Source organism: Plecotus auritus (assembly GCF_963455305.1).
Source record: "Plecotus auritus genome assembly, chromosome: 13".
In the NCBI taxonomy this organism is placed as follows: Eukaryota; Metazoa; Chordata; class Mammalia; order Chiroptera; family Vespertilionidae; genus Plecotus; species Plecotus auritus.
In genome coordinates this window covers 26,947,764-26,971,221 of record NC_137779.1, presented here as the reverse complement: position 1 = coordinate 26,971,221, position 23,458 = coordinate 26,947,764, and the positions used below count along the sequence as shown (strand labels likewise).

General features: G+C 46.9%; 1 protein-coding gene across 2 annotated transcripts in view; it reads right to left on the bottom strand.

Annotated features, from left to right (window-relative positions):
* ZNRF3 (zinc and ring finger 3) overlaps window positions 1–23,458 on the bottom strand; it is a gene marked incomplete at its 5' end in the record, with an annotated part of 137,546 nt that overhangs the window by 36,832 nt on the left and 77,256 nt on the right. For both annotated transcript variants that reach the window (XM_080650132.1, XM_080650133.1), the window contains one exon: window positions 14,306–14,431. In XM_080650132.1, the coding sequence (XP_080506258.1) occupies window positions 14,306–14,431 (126 nt within the window). The remainder of the gene's footprint in view (window positions 1–14,305; window positions 14,432–23,458) is intronic.

Below are 23,458 nucleotides of genomic sequence, written 5' to 3'. Positions count from 1 at the left end.
TGCTGCTGGAGTCTGGCCGATCTGGACTAGGCGAGAGGGGCTGGACGTGCCCTGGAGCCCTCCCGTGGCCTCTCCCCCGCCGGCCAACCTCCCACGGTGCACCAATGGGGTCCCTTGAGGCTCTCCGACATCCCCCAAGGGGTCCCGGATTGCAAGAGGGCGTAGGCCAGGCCAAGGCACCTCTAGTAACTAAATAAACCTTCTTGGTTAACAAAGAAGATAAACTGGCTACCTCGATGATCACAGATATAGAACTTGGACAAACAATAGAACTGAATTGGAGAATCAACTGCAAGTGGTGAGAGACCCCCCACACCCCAACTTTCCAAATCCTTTTATCATAGTTGCCAACAAAGATAATCGTTGGTGTAACTGATGAAAAACCAATAACCTTCTTCTGAATTAAATTTAAGCCAAGAGCCATCACCAATGTGCTCTCCCCACCAGCACGGATCTGAAGGAGACCCAGGCTTTTCCATGCCCCTCCCCATTAGGCTCTGTCCCAGAAACATACAGAAAGAAAATGATGCTCATTCCTTCAGCCATGAAGAGCCATGTCCAAGTTAGATAAGCTTGATGCTGGGGAGAAAGAAAAATAAAACCCAACAGGTTCAAGTGAATCAGAACCCTACGCCCCTCTTTCCTAGTCTCTTCCAGACAAGTGCCTGACACTTAAGTAAGCCGAAGTAAACCATGCCACATTAATTTCTGCATGTTAAGTGAGATAAAAATCTCAGGAAAGTTAGCTCAGAACACGGAATGAGCAAAGCCATCACCTCCAGGGTGAGCATAAGCTGGGCAATGGGCAAACTTGTCCTCATAGGACTCCATACCCGGCCCGGTGCTTTCAAACATGTGGCCACAATGTCCTGGCCAGACGCTAAATAGCTCAGGGTCTTCAAGTCCCACTAGTAAGAATACAGTTTGGAGCCAGTACTCTGCCCACCAAGTGGGACACAGTGGTGATAACATTATTGAATACAGAAAAATTGTGCCATCCTCATATGGCCTTCCTCATCGTCTGCGCATACAAATGAGAGAGGTGCAATTTCAGATAGTTTTGTAGAAGGAAAGAAATAGTTTTTATACCAGCAGCAAGTGAGCAAAAGGACAGGAGGAGATGTAACCAAAATATTACAAAAGTAGAGACGGGTAGCAAATCTACTGAAGAAATATCTAATATGCTCTCTATAGTTCCGTAACCCCAAGGCAGAAATTATCACCTTAAGCTCCAAGCAAAGGGATCTAAGCTCCAAGCTTGGCATCTAAAATGTAAGCTCTTCAAAGGGTAGTCACCTTTTAATTCCAGCATCATCATGTAGCAGCCCTCCAAGATCATCAAACCACTAACGCTGTCTCTCCAGGCAGACGGGAGAGGTTTCGTTCCTCTGTGTTACTCAACAAGCAAAAACAAACGTCAAATCTGGTGGGCAACTGCTCAGGCATCCGTGGCCCTGGAGGCGCGAGCAGATGCCAGCCAACCCTCACTACCCCAGCTCCTGGGACAGGAACAGTGCCACCTGCCTCAATCCCATTCTCTGCTGTCCCAAAGGACAGGTCTAGCTGAGAAAATGGCACATGACCTCCGGATCCCACTGCCTTCCCCAATCCCAGTATTCTTCTTCCTTTCCCTTTCCCACCCCAAATGATGCCACCTCTTTATTCCTGTAAGGAGCTGCGGTTTTCCTTGCTCTTTCCTTCAGTTTCAGAAAGGCTCCCAAACTCTCTCACCAACCTATAATCCCAGCATCCCATCTCAGTCTGCAAGGGGGCAGGTGAGACTCATCTGCCACGTGTGCACCTACGTGTGCCTGCTCTCTGCGCCTACCCACACGCTTTGCTGAAAGGTGATGTCTGTGAGGGTTCACAGCCTCGCTTCGCTCAGCGAAGGCAACGTTTTCCTCCTGGCAAGCAAGGGTCAGAGGCCTGGCTCGGAGGAGCCGCTTATTGTGTGGCCGTCTGGGGCAGGCGGTGGCAGCGCTGGGAGGGGAAAGGTTCCCTTTGAAGCACATGGCGCTAAGAGCTTCCCAGTGACCATGGGAACAGGCGCAGTGGGTTCCCAGCCTGAGAACCAGGGACAGCAGCCGTGATTCAAACACAAAACACACACAGGGTCTGAAAACCGGAGACAGGAGGGGCCGGGGTGAGGGGCAGGCGGCCCAGGCTGGCAGGAACTGAGCGACTCCCTGGTAGGAAAATCCGGCCAATGAAGCTGAGCAGGTTCACAGGGTTCCCTTTTCATTCCCGAGGCTTTCTTCTCGCTCCCGTCACTGCCCCTCGGGTCCTATTCAGCACCTCATCAGATCAGTAGAGCCGGGCTTTTGGCTGGCCTGCTGGCGGCAGGGCCTGGAACCAGGCGGGAGGTGATCAAAGGAGCCGCCAGTGCAGCCGCCACCCTCCTCCCCTCCTCCCCGCCCGCCGCCCGCGCCCGCCTGCTCGCCCTCCTCGGAGGAGGCCCTGCCAAGGTGATCCAGTGGAGGCCACTGGGGGAGGGCAAGGAAGAGTGGCACTTTTATGTCTGCCTTTCTGTCAGAAGAGACACAAAGCGCAGCTTGAACGGAGACATGGCACTAGCAGGTCAGAACTCCCTCTTTCTGGGACGTCTCTGTTCTTACACCGGGCAACGGGGAAGCCGCCTAGTCTGGCCAGCTTGGGGTACACTTGGATGACAAGACCCTAAGCCCAAAAGACTAACATCCCTGGCTGAAGCTCCTTCCAGGTTCTCCTTCATAGCGACCCACCTCCAAACTCTCACACTAAAAGAGTCATCTGAGCTACTGTGCCCCATTTCTTCAAGGTCCCAATTGAAAGGGAAGAAAGCTATCTGGAACCGTTTTTCAGCGAGGAAGAGGAAGCAATGTGATTAGAGTCTGCTAAGGAGGAAAGATCTTCCACTTACTGATGAGTATCTTTTTCTCTCGGTCGGACTGAATCAAAGTCCAACAGTGTCCTGTTGGGCACAGGGCCAGGACCAGTGAGAGCATCGAGCCCGCTCCTCAGCCCGGGCCTCACTGCCACCGTGGAGCAGGGCAGGCTTTGACCTTGACCAGCGTCTCTTGAAGAAGGCAGTGTTTGGACAGGCCTGTAATTCGAGAAGCCCATTAGGTGCGTTCTCCCTTTCTTACCTTTGTTGGCCTGCCAAAATATTTACTTGACTTCTTAACTCTAAATCTCTGAAACGCACCTGCATTGCCTAAAACAGGCAATTTTCTTATTTTCTTGTATTCAGAGAAGAGAACCCAACCTCAGCAAAGATGACAATAGCACAGAGGAGTCAGGAGGGTGGGGGCCGGGTAAGAGGTGCAGCTTTATAGAATACAACCACTTCTGAAGAGATGGGTGTATACTGCATTTGCCGCTTTTTTTTGGGGGGGGGGGGAGAAGGGGGGTCCGCAGGGCAGTGTGGACAGTTGAAAGCAATTCCACAGGTAATCTTTTTTGCAATACAAACTGATTCTATCTTGACCTTTAGGGAGGAGTCCATTTCCATGCCAAGTAAAAATTCTGTGTGCTAGCCAACTGCATTTATTTGTTTTAACACCATCATGATGTAAAAGCCACTGCACTGTAGTATCAGCAGAGTAAAGGCTATATCGTAGGAAAAATGGGTGCTTAACCAACAAACAGTATTTGCAGGGTTTTAGGTGAACTTCGGATGATATAAAGGACCAGAAACAACTGTAAAAAAAAATTTTTTTTCCCTTTCTCAGTGCTTCTGACATCATGAAAAGTTGGGAAAGCAGTCTCGGGTCTAGCAAGCATGAAGCCACTGCACAACCGTGTCCCCTTGCCACGTGCACCTATGCGCTCCCGTTTCTGCCAGGAGCTCTCTGAAGCACACACATGCCACGCGGAGTGGCCCGAAGTCAGACTTTCCAGACAGGCTGTGGTTTGTGGGCAGAACTCAATGAAAGGTCCCTGCACTGCCTGCTGGTGCTGTTCTTAGGAGCACAGCATCCTGGTCAATGACCCTCACCCCCAAAGCCACCTAGACACCCTTCTGAGAAGAAGGGTCTGGCCGTCAGTTGAGGGAATTTGTTTTAGTCAGGTGTTCACCAGCAAACCTTTGCAAGAAAAAGTATTTTGGCTGTTTCAGATCTTGGCTATTGTAAATAATGTGACTATGAACACAGGGGTGCATATATTCTTTCTGATGGGCATTTCAGGATTCTTCTTAGGATATTATTCCCACAAGTGGGATCGCTGGGTCAAAAGGCAGTTCCATATTTAATTTTTTTGAGGAAACCCCATACTGTTTTCTACAGTGGCTGCACTAATCTACATTTCCACCAACAGTACACTAGGGTTCCCTTTTCTCCACAACCCTGCCAGTACTTGTTTGCTGATTTACAGATGGTAGCCATTCTGGCAGGTGTGAGGTGAGATCTCACCGTGGCTTTAATTTGCATCTCTCTAAGTGATAAGTGACGTTGAGCAATTTTTCATATGTCTATTGTCCATCTGAATATCCTCTTTTGAGAAGTGTCTACTCAGGCCCTTTGCCCATTTTTTTAATTGAATTGTCCCCTTGGTGTTAAGTTGTATAAATTCTTTGTATATTTTGGAAATTAAGCCCTTATCAGATGTATCATTGGCAAATATGTTCTCCCATACAGTGGATTCCCTACGCAAATGCCATTAGTAGATGAGTCGATGAAAAAGCTGTGGTACAGCCCTAGCCGGTTTGGCTAAGTGGATAGAGCATTGGCTTGCGGGACTAAAGGGTCCAGGGTTCGATTCCAGTCAAGGGCACATGCCTGAGTTGCAGGCTCGAGCCCCAGTGGGGGACGTACAGGAGGCAGCCAATCAATGATTCTCAATACTGATGTTTCTATCTCTCCCTCTTCCTTCCTCTCTGAAATCAATAAAAATATATAATTTTTAAAAAAGCTGTGGTACATTTACACAATGGAATACTATGCAGCTGTAAAAAAGAGGGATCTCTTACCCTTTGGGACAGCATGGATGGACCTGGAGATTATTATGCTAAGTGAAATAAGCCAGTCAGAGAAAGACAAATACCTTTCAAATTAGTTTAAAAAAACCCCACACATTAATGACAACAGTCAATGTTAGCATTATTTTTGTGAAAAATGGTTCACTCTTCACTGGTGGTAGGGTAAACTGAGGGAACTTTCCTATAAAGCAATTTATAACTGTTTACATCAAGAATCACAATAAAGTTCATATCCTTCGATCTATAATTTCCTAAAATATTACCGTAGGGAATAATTCAAAAAGAAAAAAGAAACCAAAAAAGCTCATCCTACATAAAGAAAGGTTCAGTTTGGCTTATTTGTAAATATTGAACCCTGGGGGAAATGGCCAACTAAATTATTTGATTGTCATATTATGCAGCCATTCAATTATAGGTTATGAGATATCATCCAACTGGTAAAATGAGTAGCATATGTTATTAAGTTTGAAAAGGCAGAAGAGGCCCTGGCTGGGCAGATCAGTTGTTTAGAGAATCGTCCTGGTACACCAAGGTTGCGGGGTTCGATCCCTGCTCAGGGCACATACAAGAATCAATCAATGAATTCGTAAACCAGTAGAACAACAAATTGATGTTTCTCTCTCCCTCCCTTCCTCTCTCTAAAATCGAAGTAGACATTTATACCTTCATAATAATTACATTAGAAATATGGTCCAGGGAAGATGACAGAAAGGGAATAAACCAAATGGACATTACTTGGGTTAATGATGTAGAATCAAAGGCAGTGTTTTCCTTCTATTTTCAAATTCTCCATAATTAATTGTTTTGTGCAACAAATACTGAGTGCCTGCTATATGTGTTAGGCACTGTTCTTGGTGCTAGAAATATAAGAATAGTGGTAAAAACTATTATATTGCTTACACACTTAAAAAAAATTGGGTATCCCTTTCAAAATTAAGGGTTCTAAAAATGTTAAGATTCCTATCAATTGAAACTTCTAAAAAAGGGAAAGAAGAAAATAACTCATTTAAAAAAAAAACAACGATCGACTATTTACAAATGAAAAAGAAAGCTTTTGAAGCTAAACACTTTGAAATTCTATTTCTAAAAATCAAGCCAAGGTAACGAAAGTTCCTTGCATATCCCACATGCTTCTCCGCGGGGCACATTTAAGAGCTGATACGTTTGTGAAAATCTACCAGCAACAGGTTAATGTGTAATAGTGAAGGCCAAGTGCCTTTGCACATCCCAAAGATAGGCACCTTTTTTCTTCTTTTTTTGGCCACATTCTTAGGCTGACTAGAACTTTATTTTATCCAGCAGTGCTTAGGACAACTGGAATGTGCTGAAGTGCTTTTATTATTTTTATGACTAGCAAAAATGATGGAGAATTTAAAGTATTTCAGTATCCCAAAGGAATTGTTTAGACGGCCTCAAACTTAAAACAGAGCACAAAAAGCATTCGTCAGAACACACAGCCCCATGTTGGATTTGGAAAACAAGATCACCAAAGCAGAAGGGTACCTTTTATCAAATAATATATGGGCCTTTTTGGAAAGGAAACACACACAAAAGACAGAACCAGAAAAAGCAATCACATTGGTCTACAGTCTGAGAGGATCTTGTGACCACGGATAGCACACAGGATCTGGTCGGCGTACCCATTCTTCCTGCTTCTGCACCCAGCGGGAATCTCTGCCCGGCCTGGGGGTATGCCACTCCCACATACAAGTGCAACTCAAGTCCTTTACGATGTGCTGTGGTCAAACCTGCAGGTGTTCTAGGGGCTTGGCAGACAGTGAACCAATTAATTACACAGTTACTGTCAAGACAGCCCCCCCCCCCCCCCCCCCCAAATCTGAAATGCCCATGGACATGGCCAGAAACGCACTCAAGTGACAGCCCACTGTTGCTCATTTGGGTTAATCTGTGCACATGGCCAGGGGTGTGCAGGGCTCCTCTGTCTGAAACAGAGATAAGATGGAGCTTTGGGGCTTGTCTTTAGCTATGAGGTTTGGAACTGGTACTGTACATACGACAATGACCTAATATGTTAGGTTCTAACTCCTTTCACACTTTAAAATGGTCGCTCCAAAGCAGACAGGGCCATTAGCTCTTTTTGACGGGCTTTGCCTGTCACACCTGCCTGGTTTCCTGGGCAGCCTCACTTGTGGCCCTTGCTCTGCTGAGAGCCTGGTTCAATCAGCGGGGACAATGGCCAGAAGGAATGTTGTGGGTCAGCAGCCTGTGCTCCTTCCGTTGGCAGACATTATTTGTGCTACTCACTCACTCTATCTTAAAAACTCCCTTAAGCCTCTCAGTGAATTTCAAATAATGGTGTTGGTTAGCCTTTTATAGCTGAAAATGTCTCGGATCTAATAAAAATATTTTTTAAAAAAGCATCGTGCTTAATGTAGCGTTTCAACCAAGGGGTTCCTGGAAGATTGAGGTGTAGGAGAGAGGCATCTAATGCAAAGTGTGTGACTTTCAAATCAGGCACATGGCCTTAGGAGAAAACTGGTATTCCCTACGGTTTTCCTTTTTCCATTTATATCATGCCAATCTTTTCCTCCTGATCTGATTTCTCCTGAGTTCCTTTCCTGCTTTCCTTTTTAACCAAATATGGGAAGTATTTACCAAAGTGCTCCTTAAAATAAATCTGAAGAGCCTGCTAAACTTCCTCTCCAACAAGAAACCTGCCTCAGCTCACCTTAGAAAAAGGGTTTCCATCTGTTTAGTAGCAGTATGCTTACAGAGGGAAGGAAATTGCTATTTATTGATTATCCACACATTCATTCCATGAACTTGACATACGTTAATTATCACACTATCTTTACAGAGGGGGGTAGAGAGAAATGAAAGCAAAGAGAGACTAATTGGCCCAGAGTTACCCAACTAATACCAAAATAGAAGAATTACCATTTGCATTAAGGCCAGGGGTGGGCAAACTTTTTGACTTGAGGGCCACAATGGGTTCTTAAACTGGACCGGAGGGCCGGAACAAAAGCATGGATGGAGTGTTTGTGTGAACTAATATAAATTCAAAGTAAAGGAGCGGAGGGGAGAGCAAGAGAACCGGATAGAACAGCCGGATCCGGCCCGCGGGCCGTAGTTTGCCCATGGCTGATCTAGGCCCTATGACTCCAAGATCTGGGCTCATTGCACTACTCGAACATGCTCTAACACTGATCATGCATTTCAACAGAACATACCACAAAGGATGCCACGAACCTGCCATTATACAGGAGGGCAGTGGGGCAGAAAAGGGAATGAAGGAGGAAAGAAGTGGAATTGAAGGTTTCCTTAGGAAGGTAAATCTTGTATGTCATGGTAAGACAGTTTCTCAACGGAGACACTATTGCATTTGGCGCCAGATAATTCTTTGTTGTGGGGGGCTGTCCTGTGTTGAGCAGTATCCCTGGCCTCTACCTACTAGATGCCAGTAGCACCCCCACCACCTCCTGGATATTTTTGTCCGAAGACCAACAATGTCTCTCTCCAGACACTGCCAAATGTATCCTGGGCCTGGGAAGGGCAGGAGACGGGGAGCAACACGCCACCCCTGCATTTCTATACCATTTCTAAGGGTCTAGTTCAGCAGCAGTAAGTACATTCATACTGTTGTGCAACCACCGCTACCATCCATCTCCAGAACGTTTTCATCTTCCTCAAATGAAACTTTATTCCCATTAAACACTAACTCCGCCCTCCCCAACACACAAGGCCCTGGCAACCACCAGTCTATTTGCTGTCTCTGTGGTTGACTCCTTAAGTAATGCCGCTTTGAGTGCTAAAAGAAACTGAGGAGCCCTAGCTGGTGTGGCTCAGTGGATAGAGCGTCAGCCTGCGGACTGAAGGGTCCCAGGTTCCATTCCGGTCAAGGGCACATGCCTGGGTTTCGGGCTTGATCCCCATTAGGGGACGTGCAGGAGGCAGCCAATCGATGATTCTCTCTCATCATTGATGTTTCTCTCTCTCTTTCCGTCTCCCTTTCTCTCTGAAATCAATAAAGATTTTTTTTTTTTAAAAAGAAAGAAACAGGAGTAATGAGATAGGTAGAGAGAAGGAAGAGAGGATGGCCAATAAGCGCTGCTACTTTATTCAATGCTTCCAGTTGTGCCCGAAACAACAACCAACACTTGACATGCACCCGCTCCTTTCGGCGCTGTTCTCACCAAAGAGGACGAATCGTGCAGAGGGGTTCAGTGGCTGTCCCGGGTCACACAGCTCGCAGGGCCCGAAGTGAGGTTTTAACTCAGGTTAGTTTGATGTCTAAATCCAAGTGTTAACCATTACATGTTCCCTTCCCCTCACAACCAGCCTGAAAAAATAAAATTCCCCTGACTCTGTTTTCTGTCTTCCAGTCATTTTGGTTACCAGAGTCTTTATTCATTCTTTGGGAAGAAGTTACCAAGACATTCGGAGAGCTGGATGTGGGCTGATGAAGTGAAAATGAACATAAGGGTTCAATTCTCTGTCAACCCCTCATCCCTGGATTTCCTGCTGCTCATCAGAAGTGCCAGGATTTCAAACCAGCTCGCCTGTCTATACATTTCACACTTGCCTACATGGTGAAAACAGAAAAAGGCCAGATGAAGAGACTGGGACGTCTTGAAGGCAAACAAGAGGTGTCCTTGACAATGTCATTGACTTGGGCCTCACCAAAGCCTTTAAAAGAAGGGGTGTCTGGGCCCATTCTGTTCCTGAAAACATCCAGCAGCAAAAAGCAACCTGAGCCTCCCCGCCTCCAACTAGCCTAGCTGCCACTGCCAAGTGAGCATTTCCACAACTGGGGGGCCTCTACGGCACCCGTGCTTCCGTCAGAAACCTCAGTGGCTCCCAGCGACCTAGGAGATGAAGGCTCCTGAATCTAAAGCCTCTTCTTTCCCCAGCAACTTTCAATGCCCCTTGTAGGACTTGTTGCTCCCTTTCTCTCTGCCCTGTTCCTGGAGATCATTCCCACATCTCGCCCTGTCACAGGAGCGCCTCTCTGTGAAACCCACCCGGCCCCTCCAGCCTGGTGGACTCACTTCTCTCTGTTTGTGCCAGGGATTGGCCCTCAGTCCAGGGCAAGAGGATGTGACTCTTCAGAGTACACTGATGAGGTAGTAGAACAGCCTTTATCTCAGACCTCCGCTTAGCCACTTGGGAGATTTCAATCCTATGTTACGTCAACAGCGTCTCTGGGACTCAATTTCTATACTGCAAAATGGGGATGTGGACACCATCTCAGAGTTAGCCTGACAATGGAAGGAGACACACTGCATATAACACTCTAGCTCATGGCGACCAGCCCACCCACGATGGCTGCCTTTACCCTCTCATCGGGCATTTACCCTGAGCCAGGCTCTGTGTTAAGTGCTCCACCAACATCTCACAGAACCCCCACCCCAATGACAAAACTCGCATAAGCCCCAATGAGAAGGGTAAGGCCCAAGAGCTGAAGTGACCTTTCCAAGGTCGCTCAGCCAAAGCTGGATCTCTGTGACTTAAAACTCCCTGCCTCGCCCTGACTGGTTTGGCTCAGTGGATAGAGCGTCGGCCTGCGGACTCAAGGGTCCCAGGTTCGATTCCAGACAAGGGCATGTACCTTGGTTGCGGGCACATCCCCAGTAGGGGGTGTGGAGGTGGCTGATTGATGTTTCTCTCTCATCAATGTTTCTAACTCGCTCTCCCTCTCCCTTCCTCTCTGTAAAAAATCAATAAAATATGTTTTTTTAAAAAAATTCCCTGCCTTTCTTGTCTTTTCATTAACTTCCTCTCTGTCCAAGAAAGAGCCCAGACCATACCTGTTGACCATCCTGTCTTTCAAAATCCTCCCTAAGACTCCAAAGTGGGGGTGTGAAGGTGTATTTGGGGGCGAGGGGGAGAGGGGTAATCTGCCTCAATTTATGAAATCTGGGCCAGTGGGCTTTGTTAGAAACTCTAGCAGATTTTGTGTGTTCCCTGCCATGCCTCTCCACGAGGTTGACGGGTCATAGAAACAGGCTCTGTGCTTTGGGGATGGTTTAAGGGCCTTACTTTCAATAGCAAGCTGCTCGGAAATGTCAGCTTTATTCTATTTTCATTTCCTAGGACTTAAATTGTCACAGGTAACGAAGTCTGTCTTTCAATGCTGCAATTAGAATCTCCCCAAACCAGAATAGTAAGGGAAGGTTTTAAATATGATACAGAGGCTCAAAATATTAAGAGCAAGGAGCCTAGAACAGCCTCACCGCATTCAGTGAAAAAGAGGCCCCAAAAAGCTAAGATTTGTCCCAGACCTGGGGCGGGGGCGGGGGGGGTGGGGAGGCGGGGAGGTCACACTCACCCCAACCCTGCCTCCCTAGCTGATCCTACTGTCTGTCCCACCTCCTACAGAATCAGAAAGATGATGAGGAAGGGATCATAAATCACTTCTTTCTCCCGAGTTTACAGTGTTCCTTTCTGAGGAGTTCAAAAGCACCCAGTAATAAACCAAGGTGATGAGTTTACGTCTTTTGCTTTTAAAACGAAACTTTATTTGAACTCCTGGAGAGGCATTTATGTTTTTTTAATTTAGGACATTCCTCTCTTATTCCAACTCTTCGCCCCATGGCATTTTTCTGTGGGCGGGTGGGTAATGAGGGTGGGTGATGGGGGCGGGAGAGGGGTTTGTGCCTGTCCCTCCCCTGTTCTCCCACCGGCTTTTCCGAATGCCTCAAAGACATTCTCCCTTCTATGGTTTTAACAAGTCTCAACATCCATGCAGAGAAGTCCCGCCCCCCACCCCCACACTGACTTGGCTGTTTCTCCTTCTGTGCCTCTCTCCATTGCCCACCTCCTCGCCAGAGCCACTAAGCCAAGGAATTACAAAAAGGCCATGCCATCTGCAGCAGATCAGGCTGCCATTGAGGGCCACCTGGCTGGTCTTTTTTTTTTTTTTTTTTTTTTTTTAAATATATTTTATTGATATTTTACAGAGAGGAAGGGAGAAGGATAGAGAGCTAGAAACATCGATGAGAGAGAAACATCGATCAGCTGCCTCCTGCACACCTCCCACTGGGGATGTGCCCGCAACCAAGGTATATGCCCTTGACCGGAATCGAACCCGGGACCCTTCAGTCCGCAGGCCGACGCTCTATCCACTGAGCCAAACCGGTTTCGGCAACCTGGCTGGTCTTTACCCTCGTCTCTTGCCGCTGCCCTTGGGGGATCAGAAAAAGAAACCCAACAGTTAGCAAAGGTAATAGAGCTGAGGATAACGACACTTTAAGGAGAAGCTGAAAAAGAGAATAAGAGAGAGGGAGGGGGGGAGGGAAAGGGAGAAATTGAGATGCCTGACTTTTCACACCTCCTACACCAATCCAGGTTTGAAACAAATGTGAAACTGTCTTGCCCAAGCATTTTTGCTAATGGTTTTACTCAGGTGTTAAGCCAAATTTCGGTACCTAACCACATGTAAATACCGTCTGGCCACCGTACAACCTTTCTAAACAGAAACATGGTGTGTGGGGGGGGTGAGGGAGCCTGCTGCTTGTAAGCAGAGAGAACCACACGCTTAGCTTCTGGGTCCCTGCATTCAGTAAATACTTGGTGAATGAATAAACCCAAGAAGCACTTAATGATTCGATATACATCTGGGTTTTTATTCCCCCTGGCTTCACAGGCCAGAGGGCCAAACCTTACAAAACTCTCCAAGTAAAATCACTCCGGGGTTGTTCTAGGTACAGGAGGAAACAATGGGAGGAGGAGGGGTGTCCCTGGGAGTCCAGTTCCAACCCATGTACACACACAACAAACACGAAGGTGGAGTCCCACCAAACTGGGGCAAAAAAAAAAAATTAAGCTGCTGAGACCCGCAGAGCAGCAGCTTAAGTAAAGGAGAAAATATTCTATTAGGAGCACACTGCCTACAAGGAGAGCACTGTTCCTACAGCCTTTGGATGTAGCTGGCATTCCTCCTAGGAAAACATTAAAATATTCTCAAGGGGGGTCACTGTTCTCCTGGCATCATGAAGCAGTTCTGGCCAACTATGTAAACGACCAAGTATCAGGGCGTGGGCCACCTAGAACCCCTCAGTTCAACTTCGGGAACTAGAAACCGAACAGATGATAACGCCTGGGCCTGCTTGTTTGTTTTTCCCTATGAAGGGGCAAAGGAACTTAACAAGTGCTCCGACACTACTCAGAAGACAGGTGGGAGGCAAAAAGCACAGATGGGACCCCTGAGGGTCTCCCGGGCCACAAGTCTTCCAGGCGACACTGGTTGGGACATCTTTAAGGCTGGGAAAGGCTCCCTCCCGAGTATCCTGCGTGGGTATGGAAACCATCTCTTCTGCCTGGATCTCCCAAGAAAATCCTCAGGAGCCCAGGACCGTTCACCCCGCCCCACCCACCCCCACCCCCCGCCCCCCAGCTGTCTCTCCTTAGTACCTAGAACGGCAGCTTCTGAGAATATAAAAAATATCCAGGCAATAACACTATCCTTAGGAGAGACCACCCTTCCTCCAATCAAAATTCTAATAACTTTCTCCAAACCTTTCCCTTTCACAAAATGATCCAGTTTAAAACAGGTTGTTACCTGTCCTATTTTAAGAACACTGATGAATGGTTTTCCAAAATAAATTTATTTCTATCTTATACTGCAGTCAGAGGTAATGCTGATATTCTTGGCTTTAAAAAAAAAAAAAGGCTTTTTTAGTGCTTCTAAATAGGATGACAACAGCCAATGGCAGGCAGCAAACATGTCTGGAGAGCTTATTCTGTGCTAGACGCTTGCATCTCATCTCCCCTCCTAACCAGCCTATGAGGTAAGTTCTAATACAGGAGCATAATTGCTGTCTGCCATTCTGAAACCAAAAAAGCTCTAAGACCCAAGAGTGTTTCCATAGCTTACTTGGCAGCAAAACTTAATGGACCTGAACTCACTTTGGAGGCGAAGCTGCCCTGACTTAACACGAGGCTATTTAGCTTTTAGTTAACCCACTAATGTGACTACCCATAAAGTTTGCTACACAAATATGTGTGTGACACCTTAATACCTTTCTGAACCTCACAGTCTCAGAATTCTGACACATCTGGCCCCCAGGGTATAAGATAAGGTGTTGTGAGTCTCTATTATCAACCCATTTCACAGATAAGGAACTGAGAGTCCTTGAGGGGAAGTAACTTGCCTCAGGCTACCAAGGGGAACAGAGGGGGAGCTGATGGAAGCTGCCGGCCTCCATTGGAGTCCAAGCTTGCAGTACCACGGCGGGCGGCCACGTGTTAGTGCTCCACCCACTCAACACCTGTGGGAAAGAGCACTGTGCCAGCAAGGATTTTCTCTGAACCGACCGTTTTGAGGAATTGAGGAAATGGCAGCGTGGAGAACACCCATCAGAATTGGAGAGATTCGGAGGGACTTACCTTGCCCAGGACAGTGAGGCATGGTTTCGGGTCCAATTCCGGCTGTTCCAGCTTCACCACTCCCACCCAGCCATATTCGTACAAGTCCTCTTCGTCATTGTTATTACACAGGCCCAGGGGGTGCATCTAGGAAACAAAAGGCAAAGGAAACGTCAATACACGGGCTGCAGGTATGACGGACTCACTCTGTGTATTTCTCAGACTCCACAGCCAAAAGTAACCCGAAAACTTAAAATTAAATGGTGGCGGGGGCGGGGGGCGCATTTTTCAACCCACGGGGAATCCCGTCTCAGCACAATGAGCTGAGCACTGGGGAGAAAACAGCAGAGCCACTATAACTATCTTTTATGGACGCTTTCTCGCTGCTTTGTACACAGTGGTCACCCAAGATGGACATCACCCTCTGGGATGTAGGGGAAATAGCATAGCACCCGTGCAAATGCCAATCGGATTCGCTGTGTGATACCGTAACATTAAGCAGCAGTTACGAATGAGACTAGCTAGGTTAGTATCCAAGACTATTTGGCCTCTAGACCTTAACAGCGCATTGACTTGAACTTATGCAAGAGGACCTGGAAACACGTTCACGGATGTACGGAGGGACCACTAGAAATGTGGTAGAACCACCAGGAGAATGGACGGGCTGTTTCAAGGCCATCCTGGTCACTGGGAAACAGATTAAATTCTTTAAAGCTTTTTCAGAATTTACGAAGCACAGAAATCAAAGATAGGTAGAGGAACATCACCCAAGTTTTGCCAGTAAAAAAAAAGCACAGTCCACAGGAACGTGAAAACGGAACAACCCTCAGGTTTGCACTCACAGATGTATCACTGAGTTGAATCAGGCCCTAGAACCCCTAATAACAAGTTGAGAAGACAAAAATCCTCATAAATAAACATAATGAATCAAGACATTAATGAGCCTAGTACGGTGCCAGGCTCCTTAAATAACTGGGAGAACTCTGTCTAGCTTTATAGCGTATTAGAGATACAAGAGACCTAAACACCCACTGGGGCAGACAGAGGAATGGCCCCTATGTCCTACTCACGCCCTAATCCCCGGAGCCTGTGACCATACTGCCTTACCCGGCACAAGAGACTTTATCGTTATAGATGTGATTAAGTTTGAGGTGGGGACATTATCCTGGATTAACTGAGTGGTTCCAATGTAGTCACAAGGGTCCTTATAAGGAAAAAAGGGCAGCGTGGACACAGGGAGGAGATGGAGCAATGGGCTTTGAAGATGAAGGAGGGAGCCATGAGCCAAGGAATGCAGGCAGTGGGCCTCCAGCAGCCGAAAAAGACAGGAGATGGATTCTGCCTAGAGCTTCCAGAAGGAACACAGCCCCACCAATCCATTTTCTACCTCGGACCTCCGGAACAGTAAGAGAGTAAGTTTGTGTTGCTTTAAGCCACTAAGTTGTAGTAGCTTGTTTTAGCAGCAGATAGGGAAGTAATACACCCTCCTTAACCCCCACTCATTTTACAGGTGAGAATAGAAGTTCAGGATAAGCAGTTTTGCCAAGACAACACAGCCAGCAAACGGCTGTACCCAGAGGTGACCTGGGTCTTGGATTCACAGTCCAGTGCCTTCCCACGTTACCTGCTTAACTTAACTGTCCCTCCCTCTGAGAGCTGGTCATCTAACGGGGGAGAAAAGGCTACGTAACAACATCTTTATTTTAAAAAGTTGCCCACCAGCTCTAAATCCTGCGACGTTGGAGCGCAACATGAGTTTAGTGCTGGAAGCAAGGGTTGCTAGAATGTTTGGGGAGGCCTTGTGCAACTGCTGAGCCTTGCTTGAGCTGAGCTTCAAAGGGAGGGCTGACTGGTCAGGGAAAAATGAGAGACGGCAGGCGGTCATTCCATGCCCAGGGAGGAGAAGCTAAGGGCTTGAGGGCGAAGAGAAATGAGAGCAGCCTGGTTAGTATGGAGGGCCACAGCCTACACCAAAAAGGAAAGAAATGGGCTAGAAGACTAAATAGGAATTTAAACACCAAGACAATAGCATCGATTCTTCACTAGAAAAATGGCACATTGAAAACAAGTGTATTTTAGGCAGATGGTGACACACCTTCTGGCAGTACTGTGCGTGGACTCTAGAGGCAGCAATGAGTGGAGAGCTGACGAGTGCAGCTCAGAGAAGATCCGGGGCAATTCAATGGAACAACAAGGAGGATGCACAGTCCTCCTTGTGAGGCAGATGAGCACAGGGCGCTACAAGGGGTGTCCCACTGCTGTCTTTATGAGCCTGGGACCTCCAGGCTCTGCTTGAGTCCTGAGGCGCCAAGAGCATGCCCAAAGGACCAATGAGGGTTCTGCAGAGCGGCGGATGGCACCACCTCCCCACCAGCTGCCCCTGAAGAACCAGCCCACTCGAGAATGTTCCAAGGTTATTCAATGACGAGCCGCTTGAAATGTAGACCTCACAGTGGAGAGAGGATGGGGGAGGGTGATAAGCGAATCGTACCGACAGCTCAGTCACCTCTGACCTCCAGGAAAGGTCTCTGAGCGGGACTCAAGTCAGCTTCCTGAAACCCTAGGTCAAGTCGTGGCGATGCCAACCATCCACACTGTTGACCCTTTTCTACAGTATTCCGTGACATTTTAGGCCTGGCCACGTGATTTGGAGGTTTCCAGATGGACAGTTGCTTTTTGTTATTCACACGTGTATGGGGTTTGGCCAATAATAAAGAGCCGAGTTGGGGGAGCAGAGATATCATGCAGCCTATGACCTTATATTTATATCAAAGAAGCCAGACACAAAAGATCATGCACTCTGTGATTTCATTGCTATGAAATATCCAGAATAGACAAATCCAGCAGCTTAGTGTTTGTTGGGGTGGGGATGGGGGTGGGGGAATGGGAAGGAAGGACTGCGTTGGGGTGAAATCAGATGATGGCGATGGTTGCAGAACACTGTTAATGTAATCAATGCCTCTGCACTGTATACTTTAAAATGGTTGAAATGGTGAATTTTAGATAAATTTTACCATAATAAAAAAGGTTTTAAAAAGTGTCCCTAGCCCTAGCTGGTTTGGCTCAGTGGATAGAGTGTTGGCCTGCGGACTGAAGGGTCCCAGGTTCGATTCTGGTCAAGGGCACATGCCTGGGTTGCGGGCTCGATCCCCAGGAGGGGGGCATGCAGGAGGCAGCCTGTTGATGATTCTCTCTCATCATTGATGTTTCTATCTCTCGCTCCCCTCTCCCTTCCTCTCTGAAATCAATAAAAATATATATTTTTAAAAATAATAAAACAATATAGAAAGTGTCCCCAGAGTTTCCTCAGAGATGACTGTCCTCAGCTAAGAGGGGACTCCACAGTGGAGGGCGATGTGGTTCCCACCTTCCAGAGCCTAAGCCAGCCGTGGGCAAACTACGGCCCGCGGGCCGGATCCGGCTGTTCTATCCGGTTCTCTTGCTCTCCCCTCCGCTCCTTTACTTTGAATTTACATTAGTTCACACAAACACTCCATCCATGCTTTTGTTCCGGCCCTCCGGTCCAGTTTAAGAACCCATTGTGGCCCTCGAGTCAAAAAGTTTGCCCACCCCTGGCCTAAGCCAATGACGGCAGCCCTTCTGGAGATGGGCTCCTGCAGAAGACCAGCCCTGTAAGGTGAAGAACAGGTTCCTGTACGAGTAAATAACCGGAGAACCACTGCACAGGCGTTCAGGATTTACATCTATAAATTAAACGTCTGCAGAGGCCAAAGGTTTAAAAAAACAAAACAAAAGGTTTTTAACCTTTATTAAAACCAGCGCTTCCTACCCTTTGATTATAAGCCCGTTTGGTGTTTAATATGGTCACACTGTTTCACGGCACAGGCCTTGAGAAACGCATACACGCATGACAGGATAAACCTAAAGCAAGTATGACTCAAATGCTGAACACCCATGATACAAAGACTAAGGGATATAGTGAAAGAGACGGAGGGACAGCTGAGGCCGCTGGAGGTAAGGGGAGGCCTGGGAGGGTGGGCAGGACGTGGAGAAGGGAGAGGAGGAGGAGGAGGATCGGGAACAGAAACCAGGGGCAGCAGAAGCAGAAGGCAAAGCCGAGAACTGGCACTTTCGAGCCACAGTGAGGAGGAAGTGGGTCTGACCAGGCCGGAGGCTTATGCTGTGGAGAGCAAAACTCTGGGTCACATTGAAGAGTGTGTCCCTGGGTATACAGACATCTGGACGCCGTAAGCCTCAAGCACACCTGCCGGTCCCCTCGGGTTTAGCAGGCCTGGTACCCTGGCTGCACTTCCTGGCCGGCCCTCTGCCCTCAGCAGTCTCGCCCTCCATTCTCCTCCAAGACGTCCCTATCAAATCTTCCACTGACGCTGGGGTGACTGTTAGCAGCTCAGAATGTCAGTCCTGTCAAGGGTGTTGACTTCTGAACAGAGATCAAAGACTTAAAAACCAAAAGGAATTTTTCTAAAGTGCCAGTGGGTGTGATTGATTGGCGTCGGTTGTTTATTTTCCCAGGGAGGGCCAAGAGGCCACCAAAACAAAGTCACATCTCAGAGGATCGAAAACCTACCTCATAGTCTCCACCACCTTCCCAGCTCCACTTTCGAGTTCCTTCTCTCCTGAGCTCCTTATTCCAGGTTACAGGCCCAGGTGTCCAAACTACTGGTCCTGTTCATTTAATCTCAACTACGTTTTAAGTGTAACTGACTCCTCATGTGCCAAATATTGAATAATTCGGGTCTCTGTCAGCTCGCCCTGATGACAGTATCAGCTTCTGGAACTGCCCACCACCCAGGCCTCCAACCATTTGCACCCTGGAGTTCTCTTTTCCCAAGGGCTCCAAGTTATGAGTGTATCAGAATGTTTTACAGGGAAGTACAAGTAGCCATAACATGAAAACATTCCTTTGTGAACTGATCTGATCTCAAAGGATGGAATAGTCGAGGCAAAGTCATAAAATGCAAATGGATAAAAACCAACCTGGGGAAAATGAAGAAAGGGATGGCTTTCCTGTTAACTGAGCATCTACTATGCTACTATATTTATACTAGAGGCCCGATGCACGAAATTCATGCAAGGGACTCGGCCCTCGCAGCCCAGCTTCATCCGGAAGGTTGTCTGGAAGGACGTCCCGAAGGTCCTTCAGTGGTCCAGTCTATTAGCATATTATGCTTTTATTATTATAGATATTTTATTTAATCCTTTTAGTAGCCTCTTACAAACTGTTGGGATACCCGATGATATAATGACTAGACTAAGTAAGTAAGTTGCAAACCAGAACTGCAAATCAGCCACTGATGCAGAATATAATGGAGTCCACAAAAGTCATATCAGTCAAAACAGGATTCTACTCAAAGCCAATGGCAACCAGTCTAGTGAAGGATTAAAGAAGAAGAAATCCACACAGGAGTTTCCACTGAGCATGGTCAAAGGATTAAGACAAAACTTTGGAAAAAGTGAGAGCCCTCTAATATTTTTGGAAAAATGACTTTTGATAATCCTGTAACTGAAGTCAAACACAAGAAGGATGCCACATCCATACTCTCATACAATTTTGCTGAAAATATCCCAACACTGCCTACATGGGGTTCATTTTTCGTTTATTCTCAGAAATCAGTACAAAGCCATTATAACTTAACTTATTAAATTAAAATATAAACTATCATTTTTCAGTTTCATTTTTCAAGGTAAAGCCCTAATCAAACTTTTCCCCCCACTACTTACTAAGAAATATTAGCCCCTAATTTAAAAAGATCCCAAAGTCCTTTTCTGGAAAATAATCATATAGATAGATAATGAGGACTTTCTACATATGGAGTGCATCTACTCTCCTGAAGATTCAATTAGATATTGCTTTCACACGGTCACTCCCAAGAGTTATTACATAAAAACCAGATCATTAATTCATACATGTTGACATCAGCCGATGACATACAGGCAGTGACTACATGTAAGAGCTGTGTGCACTTCTGAATATGTAATCATTCCAAATGAACCTTAGGGTACTTCAATGAATGATGTTCAAGCATGTTAACTGTGAAATTCATGTGGCATGTGAGCACTTAAAAATGATAGGTATTTGACTTTATTTTCTTAAAATGTTTGACTGAATGGGGTTTACCTGATCAGACGTTCAAAATCTAAGAAGTTTTTGTCTTAATATTTTTTAAGAAGGTTGAAACTGGTTGAACTGTATATAAGAACTCAGGGACGTCAAGAAGAACCACTAATGAAAATAGAAAGAAAAACCAAATAAACTCGAAAATCTAGAATGGCATTTGAGAAAGACTCCGCTGGGCAGAGGACACTGAAGAAAGGGAAGGATGGCCTGAAATGAGAAGGCAAGCAAAATCCTGGGACAGAGCCACAGAAGAGCAACACAAGTACTGAACAGGCAACAATTAAAGAGCAAGGATGTAACAGGAAAAAATGTCCCGTGTTACACCTGTGGCCTTACGCTGTCCGAACTTTGAGATGCTCAATGTCCTTGCCTAAGTCAATTGAAGGCAAACGCCCACTGGGTTCGTTATCGGGAGGTTTGACACGATCATGAAGCTGCGACTCCGACTCTCTTCCTCTGTGGTTTTGTTCCAAAGAGTGTCGCAGAATGAAAAGAAGAAGAGATGTGGAATCACACAACCTTGTGTTGAAAACTCCTGCCTCTTAGGAGGCACATCTCCTTGGGCAGATGATTCAGCTTCTATAAACCTTGATTTTCCCCTCTGTAAAACAGGGACCATGGTATCCGACTCAACGGGGTGCTGCCGTAAGGATTAAAGGCGATAAAACGTATCATCACAGAAGCACAGCAGACGCTCAACCAGCGGGAAAGCCTTCTCCTCCGTCACTTTCTTTAGACTTGTCACCTTTGCTTTTCTTTATGGCTTTGCCTAGAATACTCTGTCCTTCGGGACCAGTTTAAATGCCACCCCTTCTATGGAGCTTTCTGGAATGCACCACTATAGCTCGCTGTTTCCACCACGATGTCCCCAAAGGCTTTGTTTAGTGCGTAGCACAGTTCTTCCAGCCTCCCCTCTGAGGTGGGCACCTGCTAGAAGGCCAGTGTTTCTCAGAGGTCCTCTTATACCCCACCCAGAGCCTTACACCCAACAGCTGCTCAATAAATGACTGCTGGGTGAGCAGCCTTTAGTCTGGAGGCAGGCCTGCTGCCCTACCCCATGCTTTGTTTTTGGTAAGCCACTCAGATCTCTGCTCAGCTACATGAGGAACCAGGGTAAACAGGCCAAGATTAATTAAACCGCTGCATGAACTTCAAAAGACCCAGCTCTTCTAGTCACTGATGACGGAGTCGCCAAAGGCATTCCTGGGACCAAAAAAAGACTTATTGGCGATGGCACAGGAGCAAAGGCTGCTGCTTCGCGGTCCTGCTGTGGAGCCACAGCAGCCGGGCGAGAGGCAGCTGGTGCTTTCTACATGCAGAGGGCACCGCTCAGCTGCCTTTACTCAGGCCGGCTCATGGCGGCGCTTTACAAGGGCAGTGGAGGAGGGGGAACAAACAGAGGATGTCCCGACCTAAAACGCAAAACCTCAGATTTTCCCTCCAGTGTCTGATCTTGGGAGCTGCTGTAGGCTCCAGAAAAACCAACAACAAGAGAATAAACCAAAGACGAGGCAGGCATGGGATCCAGGGCACCGGGAAACCCAACAAAGAAGAGCCAGAGGGGGAATTCACAGGATGCAGGCCACGGGAATGCCAGGTGACCAGTCCCAATGGGACCACAGCAACCAGGGCTGCAGGAGCGGCAAAACCAACCACCACCACCACCAACCATCACCTGAGCCATTACCCATGGGTTTCACTGGTCTGAGAAGAATGTTTGGTTCTGAACAAGCACATGAAATGTGATCGTTACACAGCAAACTAGAGTAATGGGGGGAGGGGGCACAATTATTAACTCCAGAAAAAAAAAACCACACACACACACACAAAGTGGGGCCATAATCAGGGTATGGCCCGTGTGACCCAGTTAGCTGAGAAGAGTGACAACCCTAATAATGTAAACACTGATCTAAGCAATAATTGTGATGTAACTATAATGCAAAGATGTAGAGATGGGAAGGAGGGAGGAAAGAAAAGGGGTGGGAGAGAATAAGAGAACAAAATCTTCATCCTTCACAGTAGGAAGTCAAAAATGTTTTTCATGGACTAAAAATATGAAGCAGCAGTATATACATGTTATTTCGAAATCACTCACAGAAATTCAGAAATATTCAGAGGTGTCTAGAAAGTATTAAATAATTGAAAATAGCTGCCTCTGAGGATAGCAATCAGGAAAGGCAAAGGGTGGAATGGAGGAACATTCTTTTTCATTATAAGCCGTGAAGTACTCTTCGCCTTTTCATAAACATATACAAGCATTATTTTGATTAAAAATTTTATATGTACTGCTGAACAGAAGCCCCTTTCTCCAGGTGTTCCAGCAGATTCCATGGGTCCTGCGGGAAAGCATTCTGTTAGGCCACAGAGAGACCCCACAGGCTCCCTGCATAAGACAGTGGACACTTGGAGGGGGTCTCTGTCTGGGGTGGCTGCTCTGGAAGCCATCAGGATCCGGGCTAGGGCAGGCTGGGGACACAGCGCGGGGATGACTCAAGGAGACATGCTGCAAGCACGAACCAGCAGCCTTCACTAGCCGCACAACCAAAAATAACCCTCAGGTGTCACCAGGGTGCGATGCGGATTTGGGCGTTACGGAGATGGCAGACACAATAACCATCGGGATTATTCTTAGATGCCCCGATTTTCTCCCAGACACAGCCAGATACCAAAACCTTTAGAAGAGGCACTGGGCATCCTCCTGGCATTTCCTTCAATAAGGAGCTGCGAGGGCAAATTGCTAACAACAAGCAATGCATATACCTGGCATCTGTGCCAGGTATCGAACATCTGGTTTTATGTTGAAACATGAACGTGGACCGTCTTCAAATTTCTCTGGGCCCAAAGAGGTCGACGCTCATGGTTTCAACCGTTTTCCTAATGGACAAAAAAAAAAAAAAAAAAAAAATCCACGGGAATTTCAAAGCCAAAGGACTATGTCAGACAAGGTTAAATATCTGAAGAAACAGAGCTATGTTCCCTTGAATACAGGACATCAAGCCAAGCTTTGAAACCAAGACCAGCTCTTTAAGAAGCTTTCAGTACAAAATCCTTGAGATATACTGGTGCACTTTCCG